This window comes from Cyphomyrmex costatus, unplaced genomic scaffold (genome assembly GCF_001594065.2).
Source record: "Cyphomyrmex costatus isolate MS0001 unplaced genomic scaffold, Ccosl1.0 scaffold14, whole genome shotgun sequence".
In the NCBI taxonomy this organism is placed as follows: domain Eukaryota; kingdom Metazoa; phylum Arthropoda; class Insecta; order Hymenoptera; family Formicidae; genus Cyphomyrmex; species Cyphomyrmex costatus.
In genome coordinates, this window is record NW_017275390.1 from 1,766,916 (window position 1) to 1,779,305 (window position 12,390).

At 32.6% G+C, this 12,390-nt stretch overlaps 2 protein-coding genes across 2 annotated transcripts in view; both read right to left on the minus strand.

Annotated features, from left to right (window-relative positions):
* LOC108782951 (ATP-binding cassette sub-family G member 4) overlaps positions 1 to 6,684 on the minus strand; it is a 41,329-nt gene extending 34,645 nt beyond the window's left edge. The window contains exons 1-2 of the mRNA XM_018551351.1: positions 6,470 to 6,684; positions 1,919 to 2,031 (exon numbers count right to left, since the gene is read on the minus strand). Of these exons, the coding sequence (XP_018406853.1) occupies positions 1,919 to 1,977 (59 nt within the window). The 5' untranslated portion in view covers positions 1,978 to 2,031; positions 6,470 to 6,684. The remainder of the gene's footprint in view (positions 1 to 1,918; positions 2,032 to 6,469) is intronic.
* An 896-nt stretch (positions 6,685 to 7,580) lies between these two features.
* On the minus strand, positions 7,581 to 8,136 carry LOC108783010 (40S ribosomal protein S28). Its single transcript, XM_018551426.1, has one exon. It carries the CDS (start codon positions 8,042 to 8,044, stop codon positions 7,847 to 7,849), a length of 198 nt encoding a protein of 65 aa, XP_018406928.1. The 5' UTR covers positions 8,045 to 8,136; the 3' UTR covers positions 7,581 to 7,846.
* Positions 8,137 to 12,390: the final 4,254 nt, after the last annotated feature.

A 12,390-nucleotide genomic window follows, 5' to 3' on the forward strand; every position in this document is an offset into this window, starting at 1 on the left:
GCCAAATTTATTAATTACTATAGCTTGAGGAAATCATAAAAATTTTCAAATTGCTCTAAATGTGAGGTCTATCTCACATTTAAAGCAATATAAAAATTTTAGTAAATTTATATTAACTAAATAAATTAAATTATTAGTATGAGAGAGAGAGAGAGAGAGAGAGACGCGTTAATATATATATTAATTAATATATATATATCGACCGTTATAACATAACAACGTTTCACTGTTTTTAAATTTCTTTAGTTAGTATAAATTTTTAATATTTAATTTTATTTTTAGTTTTGTAGTATTTAATTTTGTATAATTAATATTAACACGTTGAAAACGTGATAAGTTTTAAATCGTCATTTAAATTTTCTTTATTTTCGTATATATAATAATTTCGCAATCAGTTATAATGATTTAAAAATTACACAGTACTTGACGACAAGGTCTAATAGATATTTTTTGTAGAAACATTTTACGCATTACGTGATTAGAAAGTCAAACAAATGCGAAAATACAGTTCAATAAAAACATTATCAAACATGTGGACAAGGATATTCTGATAACATTGAATTAATGCTGCTAAACACGATAATGATGATAAACAATATTACAGCGTTGCCCTGATTGTAGTGTTCTAAGCGAGTGCATTGCAGTGTTCTCACAGGTTGCAAAATTTTGGAAATTTTTATTGTAAAAATATTATTTCTTGAATTTTCTCTTATTACTCAACATATCATTATTCACGTTATCATAACGAATCAATTTAGATCATACTACAGATTGTGAAGCTTGAGGGATGCTTATTTCTTATTTAACTTATACGGATATATGTATACATTTAGAAAATTATAGCAAAATATAAGAAAAAAGAAACAATATTATTATGGTCTACAACTTTTAATTCTCGGCCTCTATATTCAAATGACTACAGCATCTATATTCAAATTTTAATCTTTGTTTCGCCATACAGTTGTTTTAAAGCGTCATCCTTAAGCTTTAAAATAGGTATAATAGGTGTCGGTACTGCGAATCTAAACTCAAAAGATAGTAGTCAAAACTATGCCGTTCGAAAGTAGCATTTGAAGTATTGCCTCCTTTTTGCATTCCAGCTGAAGAAAAATGCCGCGGAAACTCAATAAATGATTTGTTCGTTTCAGGCAAAAAAAAACTGTGCCGTATAGTACATGTAAAAAGTGATTCTAAAGATTTCGTGATGGTAATTTCAATTTTTTTCATCGTAGAATTCATCGACTTAAAACAACCGTCTTTTCTGAAGCGGAATCCGACAGTTGCTCGAAATATGGCGAAAATGTGTGGAAAGTAAAGGGGAGATTACTTTGATTAGATTAATATTCATTCTTTTCATAGACATTACTATGTCTATCTCTTACGAGATAATTTTATATCGAAACTAAAAATGGCCGAGAATTAAGTTGTAAGACCTAATAAGTGAAAATCAATAAAATTAAACACATATAAGTAAAAAATGTTACATTCAATGTTATTCGGTAAAAGCAGTTTTTGTATCTAATAATATTTCGTTACACACAGTTTGATTGAACCGGAAATTAATTAATTATAAATTCATAAGAGAAATATTATTAGATAGGCAAAATTGCCTTGACCGACTACTCACTGAACCAAAACTGTACGTAAATACAATAAAATATTCATTGAATTAATGAAAATTGGTCCAATGAATTTTCATAATAATTTAGATTATAGAACTAATACTAAAATTCATTGCAAGAATAAATATTTAATTATATTAATGAATCCAGTTATTGTATTGATAAATTAACTTCATTAAGTAGGACATTAAGTTTGACATTGATATTAACGATTATTCGTTGGACCCACATTTTTTTCAGTGTAGTATTTTTCATTCAAGCGCAGAGGAGAAAAGTATACAATTTTAAAAACTCACCCGTTAATTCCATTACCAAGCAGTCCGTTCTGCATGCTAATTTTTCCCCCTTCCACCATGATCGAAGTTACGTTCCACGCACGGTCGATTTACAATACGCATACGATACACAGCTGAAATCAGAAAATAAAATATTAATGCACATAACACATAGAAGATCGTTATATATATATATATATATCGATATTCTCTGGAAAGGATGTTTGCTATATAATTGCAATCACATAAAAAATTACTTATTCATTGCGGAATACTTACGTCGTACAGAAAAAAAACAGATTTCGCAAAGATTCTAGATAATAAGCAAAATAATACATATGAGGAAAACTTACGCAAATTTGCCACAAAAAATTTATGCATTTATAATCTATTTCTGTAATTGTATTGTATAATATATAGTAGATTGCCATTACTTTAGAAAAGTTATGATAAAATACGTGCACCAAAAAATACTATATTTTTATGTTTAATTAAAGGGATTATTTAGTTGTGGAATGCACAACTCAAGAAATGGCATAATTATTTAATTATTTTATTTTGATTTGTTAATTTACCGACAGTTTACATTCTAAACGGGCTGTGTATCTAACGTATCAATATAAATCTATGTCCATTGATTGATGTGTTTCTTTGCTCTTTCTATGCTCCTTTTGATCGCACGTCGTTTTCTAATTATAGGAGTTACTTCATCAAGGTTAATGCAACTGACAGACGAAGTTCATGTTCAACAGCGTCTTGCAATATTGCGCGTATCTTGTACAGATGCATGCAGCCACAATCGTGAGCGATTGTGTGCAATTCAGTTTTCATTTACGGATGATTACTGTGGAGTTCATGGGTACGGTATTATATATGTATGGAAGAAACACAGAGTGCGATCCATTATTCATCAACATTATACATCACGTAGCGATAATCAAACGCGTTTCATAATATCCTTTTTCGCCACCTCTCTTCGTCGCGCTTGCTCCGCAGACAACCAAATAACTGGTGCTTACTTCGCTCAAGGGCATGCACAATTATTCCTTAATATTTTAGGTTTTTAAATTTATCGCGAAATTTGTATTGACTCATAAAACGAAAGATATTTGCTGTTTTCCGTTTAGCATATTTACATTATTCATTAATTATGAACTAATATTAGTCCTTGCGTTATTTTCGCTCAGAGAATCAGAAAGGAGATAAGATTAATTTTAATTGCTTATATAAACATTATCCCGGTTCTATATGGATTACTTTTCTTTTTTCTGAAAATTGCGCAGTTCTACGCTACGAGTAAAATAAGGCTAATTATAAAGTTGTAAATACCTTCGTGTGCAGTTCCATTATGATTCCTCTACTTGTCACATGAGCATGTCGAAAACGTAGAATTATTGTATTGAGAAAATATGTATTATATATCGAATGTCTCGAAGAACGCACGATACAAAGGCAACGCACGCAATTTCATCGCAAATTACGGAAAATATTCCAAGTAGCTCTCAGCACGACGGCACATGTGCACGAACGCACACTACTAACAGATAACGATAAATGCTACGTAGTACCGTTGCAGCTGGCACGATATAATGGCCAAAACACGCTAGCGATGTATCTCATGCAACTTTCACACACTCATTAGAGTACATTGCTCTTAAACTGGCCTTTATTTAGTTTCTAAATCTCTATTAAGTATAATTTATTTAATTCCTATTATAATTATAATTCATTTAGTTTCTAAATGTGTAAATATAATTTATTTAATTATCAAAATCACTTTATTCTCTTTGGAAGTTACATTTTTTATCGAAGTTATCAAATTGCTGAATATTTCGAAATATCAAACGTACTAAATCTTTAATAAGTATAATTTATTTAATTTCTATTATAACTATAATTGAAGATGTGTGAATCAATTTGAATTCGAATACAATCCAATCATCAGTGGTTCAATTTCGAATTCACCTCTTTTATTTGCTTCATTTTAATATAAATCCGGGAAAGTTGGAATCATTTTCGAATAAAAAAAATCCGATATGTTTCACAAATGTTTGATTCGCATACCTCTAACTATACTTTATTTAGTTTCTATTGTATTAAGTATACTTTATTTTCAAAATCTCTATATTCTTTTTAGTAGTTAGATGTTTTTATTGAAATTATCAATTGCTCTCGAAAATCTCGAAATATCAAGTATAATACGCATATTAATACTTATACATATATACAGGGTGCCCCGCCAGAACTTTTCCAATCTCGCATAGAAAGGTACAGATAAGATCGAAATAAATACAGAAGTCCTATACCGTTTAACGATTCTCGCAATATTTTAATATAGAGATTAAGTTTTGAAATTAACTAATAAAAGCGCGCTTTGAGAAACGTTCCGGCCGCACAAGATATAGCCCATTTCTTCAAATATAGGCTGCGTTGGCAACAGTTGGCAATTCGTTAAAAAAGCAAGAAGAGAAACGCGCCGTTGCTCAGCGCCGCTCACATGTCGCCGCGCCGCACCGACAGATTACGATAGAAATTAATTAGATTTTCTGTATATTTCGTAGACTTCTCTCTTTCAACATTTTTATTCGTAGAAGTTTATTATGGTTTGTATTTGTCCTGTTTTGGCAGTATTACTATTATGCATTTGTAATGTAATCGCGAATGTGCGTAGCTGTCATTTAACGCGAGTTCCTCGGTGCGGCGCGGTGCGGCGAAACATGCGAATGACGATGCCGGGTGCCGAACAACGGCGCGCTTCCCCTCTAACGCATTGCCAACGCAGCCCATGTTTGAAAAAGTCGGCCGGGCTATACGTCGAGCGGCCGGAGCGTTTCTTAAAACACGCTCTCATTAGTATATACAATTTCAAAAATTAATTGTAACTTCTGCATTTATTTCAATTCTATCTACCTTCCTGTGCGGGATTGGAGAAATTTCGCGGGACACCCTGTATATTTTAATTTAAATAATACAATCACTGTAAGTATATTTTAACTAACACGTGTCTCCAGATATTCTTTGCAAATTTTATGTAAGCTTTCCTTCAATTTTATTCCAAACAATTATCGTTGTATATTGTTGTATTTTAATATAATAATAATTTATTATTTAATATTAATAATAAGATTCGCGATTTAAAAGACTTCGTAATATATAAATTCACACAGAATTATAATAGCACCTAAGATCCAGCTCGACCGTTAAAGGCAATTTCTTATTGATTGTGTTTCTCACATGTACGGTCTTATAAGATTTAAGTATTAATAATAAGAGTTATAAATAAATTGATTTCGAATTTAGACAAAATTTTCGCTGATTAATATGCAAAGCATATAATGTTTCAAGCTTATAGCTTTTCTCCACGTTCGAGGATGATTTTCATCAAGATCATTATGATTCGAGCTATAATCATACTAACATAACGAAATTAATAACAAATATCGGATCTAATCATTACACCAAAAAAATTGTATTCTTAATTAAAAATATCCTACTTATTATATGTTTTCCTCTAAAAGAAGTGCTAAGACGATCCCTTTAATGTGGCATAGTCAAGAGGGGTCTGTGAGGGCTGCAGCCTCCCTCCGAAATTCTGAATAATTTCAATAATTTCATAAAAATGTGTAAAAAATTGTTGAACCGTAAATATCAATTTGTTTTGAGAGAAGAAATTAAATCCTGTTGGGATAGTTCTCATATTTAAATTAGTTGCAAAAATATCATTTATTATGTATGAAAAATATATTTTTTGATTTGTTCTTAATTTAAAAGGGAAATTGTCTAAAAATTATTTTCTTAATATGAGAACAGGGTGTTCTATTTTAGACTACATCAAATATTTCTTGAACAATACACTTTAGAGAAATATGTTTTGAATAAAATTGCATTTAAGGACACAAATAGTGGCAAAATTGATTATTGTAAAAACTTAATTTTTTAAGATTACATGGAGACGATCCTCATTTTATTAAATAAACCTGTATAATATTTTTAATGTGATTCTTTTAATTATTCAAGAATAATATTTTCAACTTCGATATTACTATCAAGGTGGATCTCATCGAACGATTATGGTTTCAATCATATGGATACAAGCTTGCAAGCACGTGCCTGCGCAACCTGATAATCAAAAGACTACGCGAGCACGACTCAGTGTGAAATAATGAATAAATATCACTGATATTCACTTAAAACACACGCGTAGCGACGATTTCCTTCACAAATCAAGAATCTATTCTTAAATTAAGAGGCATTATTAAGTACATCTTTCAAGAATACAATTTTTTCAGTGATATATTTAAATATTTTATTTTGCCCATCTCTCTTTCAAAAATATCTTTGAATTATATATGTATATAAATATCATAAATATTCTGCATTATACGTCTATTATTATATACGTCTTCACCGAGACACTACCGTGTGTGTGTTGTGTCTCCTGATTCCTAGTCTCTCTCCCAACACGATTGATTTATGAAAAATGAATGATTAATGAAACTATCATTATTAGTAATGCGTACAAACATCTCAGTTTATATCATTGAAATAGTGAGGATAATTAATAATAGTTACCTGAATGTGTGCCGCGACTTCGCTCGATCTCTTTGCAAATTCCAACTTGGTGGAAAAAAACCGGCGTGATTAGTCCTGCAGGGTGAGCCCGGGGCGAGAAAAGAAGGATGAATCGGAGAGGACGGAGATAAGCGACGCCACACACTCACGCGCGTGCTAATTCGCAACGCGACATCACACTAAGCTCGCCGATCGATCGCACGCCGGCTACGTCTTCTAATCGGCACGGACCTCAGCGTCCCCGTTCACGGACCTCGCGCAGCGGATTGGTCGTCGATAAAAGCCTTTGGCGTCGACAAACTTTGACACCCGCTGCTTCTCCCGACCCCACCAAGTCGCGAAAGGCACGAACGCGACCGTTCGTTCGCCATTCACGCACTGCGGCCTTTAATCATGTATTCGTATGCGTTCTTTGACAGCGAGTCAGCTGACCAACTGAAGCTTGGTAGTAGGTATGACGCATGTGTGATGCAGATTTAAGTGTGTCAGATATACAGATTTGTGTGTCATACACGCACAACTGAAATCCGACTTTGTTACCAATTGTGTTAAGAGGTAGGTTCTACATCTTTGATGATTCTTCAAAATAAAGTTAAGACAAAGTTTAGATTATTCGTAAAGAACGATTAGTTAGCGATAAACTTGTCGCAACCTTTTGATCTTTGATGACATCTTCATGTAGTTGATAGCTTTTATCAGCCTTCGGTATGGTAGCTAACTGCTCATCGTTCAAGAATTGAGGATAATTTTTGTAAATAAATAGAAAGTTATAAAAATATACATATGTTTTCTTTTAAATTATTTTTTTTTATAAATTTTTATCTATCAGCCTAAGTATAATAAATGCTTTAGAACCTTGTGAATACTGATTTGTTTATAATAAGACTTGTGAAGATTTTTGAGTATCCTAACACCATCTTGCGGTTGCGGAACGAGGTGCACTACTGCGACTAAATTTAATCGCGATTGTTTGAGAACTACGATGCGTCGAGCTATTATTTTTAGCTCCTACGAAATTCTACTGAAAATGTACGAACAATTTTTGATATATATTTATGGTATACGTAAAATAAATGTAATGAAGTATGTACATCACAAACTATTTATTCGCACGTTAAAAATGGGAAGACAAAACAGTATATGTATGTATATAAGAAAATTCTATTTCTCGCAGACATAAAATACGTGTGTTTCCTTCTTGTTTAGTACATTTACTTCAAAATTTAGAAATAGATAAAAGAAATTACAAAAGCATTTCTTCTTTCTTGACTTCGTCGTCGTGCTTGCCGCCGGAACATCAATATACATTTAATTTCGGCGTAACTCTTCTAATGTGTTAAACCAGTTCTCCAGGCACGCGACGATTATTTGTCAAGTTCAACGGAGTCTCCTGGCCTCTCGTTCGGATTCCAACAACGTCAGAATGTCACCTTCGCGAACGGGACCTTTGACATTCCTAATCAGCTGCCTGTTCTGCTCGTTCAGGAATTCTACTTTGACCTGCGTGCATTGTCCTTGAGATCCCGTCCTGCCTAGGACCTTCACTACTCTCGCCCGCACTATAGGTTTCTCCATGCTCTCGTTTTGCGAGCTATTATCTTATCTGTGCGATCACGCACGTAGAACAGCTCTCGCTCGTGTTGCAATATTCGCAATCCGTGCTACACTGAACGTGCAAGTCGCTTAGACCAACTTGGACCACATGCGGGCCACATGCAGATCAAATATCATCTTGGCAACATTCCAGAGAAAGAGAGACATAGTAAGCTAGATAAGAGTGTCTTAGAAAGGACTTCGCACTAATTATATATGGTTAGTTTCACAGTGAAATAAGTTCGTTTTCACGTATTTATATAATGTGATGAACAAAATATGTAATAGACTCAATAATATAGTTTTTGAGTTTTGGCATTTCAAATCACCACCCATTGTCTAGAAGACTTCTTCATGATGTCTTTTTTAGATATCTTTTAGACAAGTATGTCCTAAAAACCATCTTTACACGAGGTACGTTCCAAAACTTAACTCTTGAGTATCTTTTATTCTTGTTCAACATTTGATGAACAACAAAGATAGAATGATACTCGAGTTCAGAGTCTAATTTTGGAATGCAACTATGACGATCTTATAACATCTTTTAGACATGCATGTTGTCTGGGTTATCTATGATGTAAAACTGATGTAGAACATTTGATACGATACACCATATTCAAAAGAACTATCTATTGTAATCAGTGTTCGATCTTATCTGGATAAAATTATCTAGATGATCATCTAGATGAAATTTTGATGCCATCTCATCTTTATCTAGATAATAAAAATATTAATTATCTTTATCTGCATTTTAGATGAAAAAAAGTATCATCTTTATCTAGAATAATGTTTAGATACTTTGGTTCATATTTTACATTGCTAAAAATGTGAAAATATTATAATTTTTTCTTCTATGCAGTTAATGTTTACAGAAAAATTTTCAGCCTCAGGAAGAGAGTGAGTGCATCTAATATAGCATATATAATCATTCACATTGCTCTCAAATGATCTTTTTATTCCTGCACTAGGACACTTAATTCTGATTGATTAACCTAGAGCTGCCCAAAGTCGGTGTTTTTTTTGCTCGAAATCGAAATGTATCGTGTCGGTATTCACGCTCTACTGTTCCTACTTCTCACTTCGTTGATGTTTTATCGTAGTGCGCGATGCTCGATTCATGGATGACACTAATCCGAAATCGAAAAAAGTTTTTGACCTGTGTCTTTCACTATATTTAAAAGAATGTTATTATTAATATTATAAGATACACTATTATTCATAACCGTAATGATTATGACATGCTTGCTTTCATGCAACTAATATAGAGGAAAAGGACTGTATAGAATTTTTATGTGTTCTTCATTATTTTTTTGAAAATTGTGAGAGACATTGTAAGAGACAAACGAAGTATTATCTACATATTAAAATTGTAAAATTTAATATTTCACGGTGGTCCTCGATTGAATTCAACCCTGACTTTCCTGCACCTCTGATTTTCCTTCTGGAATTGGTTTTGGAACATTTCAGGACCATTTTGCAATAAATATTAAAATCGAAGAGTGAGCACTTTTTTTTAAATCGAGTTTTTATGTTTCAATGTGAACGAATTTTAATTATTTTGCATATTTTTTAAAATTATATATTTACATGCGTTTGTGCGTGTGCCTGTATGTGTATGTGTGAGTATGGGTGTGGTGGTGTGTGTGTGTGTGTATGTTTTGTTTTGTACGTAAACAATCGCGCGGTTACGTGTTATATGCGTTCATAAATATATAAGTATAGTAAGTTCTTCATTTTATATTTTAGTTTCAATTAACTAATTGCTATTTGTTACATATATATTTAATTCGAAGAAAATATATACAATAATTACATTTCGTTCAGTACTTAATTACCTTCCACATGTACGCTTGAAATGATTATATTGAAACTATGGATTAAAATTTAAAAACTCGATTTAAAAAAAAGTGCTCACTCTTCGATTTTAATATTTATTGCAAAATGGTCCTGAAATGTTCCAAAACCAATTCCAGAAGGAAAATCAGAGGTGCAGGAAAGTCAGGGTTGAATTCAATCGAGGACCACCGTGATTTTTTAATTATTTTGAGAAAAAACTGATTCTTAATTTATAAATAGTCTTAAAAATAAAAAATTATCTGGAATTTTTTAGATGAATTGTCAGATAAATTTATCTATATTATCTAGATTAATTTAAATGTAATCATCTTTATCTTATCTAAGATAAATTTCCAAATTTTCATCTTATCTTTATCTAGCTAATTTTAAAATCATCTATGCACAACACTGATTGTAATATTCTGTCTATTAAGGGGATGCTGGATCCACGAAATTGTGGATACTTACAGTCTTAAGAAAATCTCCGAAACGACTGAACGGAATGAGAAATCCCTTTACAGGATTAATATACATACAAAATTAGTTAGTGGCGTTGAGAATTATATGCTAAAATCGAAAAAAAGTTAAAAACTTACATTTTTTCAACTCGTAGATGTGTGTCACCTGACGAGAATATTTCCTTGATAACCAAGTTTTACTACTTGTATGGACTAAATAATTCAACATCACCCGGCGTATTACGTGAACAAACAACACTTCGACTTTACAGAATTGAGATTGAAAGCACCAAACAAGATATTTTCATTGTAATGCAAAAATGGTAAATTGCCGATAACGAAACTATAAATTTTTAATTTTTTTCCGTTTTTCATATTGAAATGTAGCTAAAAGATACATTTATAAAATAAGAGTGGCCCGTATTTACATTGGCTGTATGTGTGTGTGCACGTGATTTCAATACTCCTCTCTGACGTCGTCAGTTAAAAACCTGCAATTCAGCTACATAAAGCAGAAACGCACAACACTGTAGTTATATTATATTACGGTAGTACATCTGCGTCATTTCTCCTTGCACTTACCTTGTCCAGATCCGGATAAATTTCAAAGCCGCCACTTGGTCAGCGAAAATCTGACGTCAATAAATGAACAATCTTGATGAGCGGTTTCACGGAAGAAAAGCAACTCGCTCATTGTTACAATCGTTTATTCATTTGTGTTTTAGTACAAACGTGACGTCCCTCGATAAATTCAAGACACGCAGTACATTAGCGCCGAAGGTCCGACGAGGTTCTTCACCCCGTTTCTTCGTCCTGGAAAAAAGATCTCTCCACACGCCCGCGTCTCTGTACATACACTCGCGCACAGTCACACACGAATGCATTCACATTCTTTCTGTCGTATAAAATCACGGTAGTGGAAAAAGATTGCGGTACTCGGTATGATGGTCGTGTGACGTTATACATTGGACATCGATGCATGCATACATGTGTATGTGTGTGCATTTGAACACGTGGTACAATCCTAGAAGCGACAAATGGATTGAAATGAATTCTTACATATTGCACCCTCCGTACCTTCCTCTATACATTTTGCGTTTTCTTCGATCTATTTCACGAGCGGAATCATCACGGGTTTACAATAAAGAATTTGCGCATTTACTGATAACGCTCGTGAAACTTGAACACAGAGCGCGTGTGGTATGATAAAAAAAAAAAAGAGAAAAAGTACAATCTAGATCGTTATTCCGATCTCTTTCCGTCCACACTGACCTTTTAGAGCGCGACTTGCGCAATATTATGAGTTTTGATACAAACAAGAAATTATGTATCACAATCGAGCATGAACGGGATTATAGCTGTTCATTATTAAAGGAGACAATCTCGATACGTTGATGTACTGTAAGTTCGAATCTCGATTTTATGGATGAATGAATCGAGAGAAATTACAGTATATCCTAATATTGCTATATGAAGATATAGTGCGCGCTTTTTCGGGATAAAAAACTTTCCAAAGCAGCTTATCGAGGTCTGTTAACGGTTATCAATTTAACAACGTATCACACGTACGTGCATATGAATCTATTATTGGGATATCATATATTTACAAATGCCACCGTAAACACGATCTTCTTATCGCAGCGAATAAAATTTTCTTTTACACCTAAATGTCATGTAACATTTGCTTCTTCTTTTGGTTAACATCAGGTCATTAACATTCTACGTAATTACGCAGAAAGCTAATTGACCAATATATTTTTTGGCATGGTATATAATTACTTCATTTCATTTATCAATTCAGTAAATTATATAGAAATTAAGTTTTATAATACAATAACATAATTAATGAAAAACATAATAATTTAAAACAATGTTTGTATACTAAAATTGTTTCCCTTTTCGTACCACTATCGTGATAATTATGCCATATATCTTTTCGACGACGAGTAATAAGTACAAATATAATCAATAAGACCTTGTAATATATATAACTCTAAAAATATAGAAATTTATTTTTCACCTTGCACACACAGG

Bases quoted from the DNA above. Each gene is read 5' to 3' on its own strand.
- LOC108783010 (XM_018551426.1), bottom strand. From the start codon at position 8,044: ATGGAGAAACCTATAGTGCGGGCGAGAGTAGTGAAGGTCCTAGGCAGG.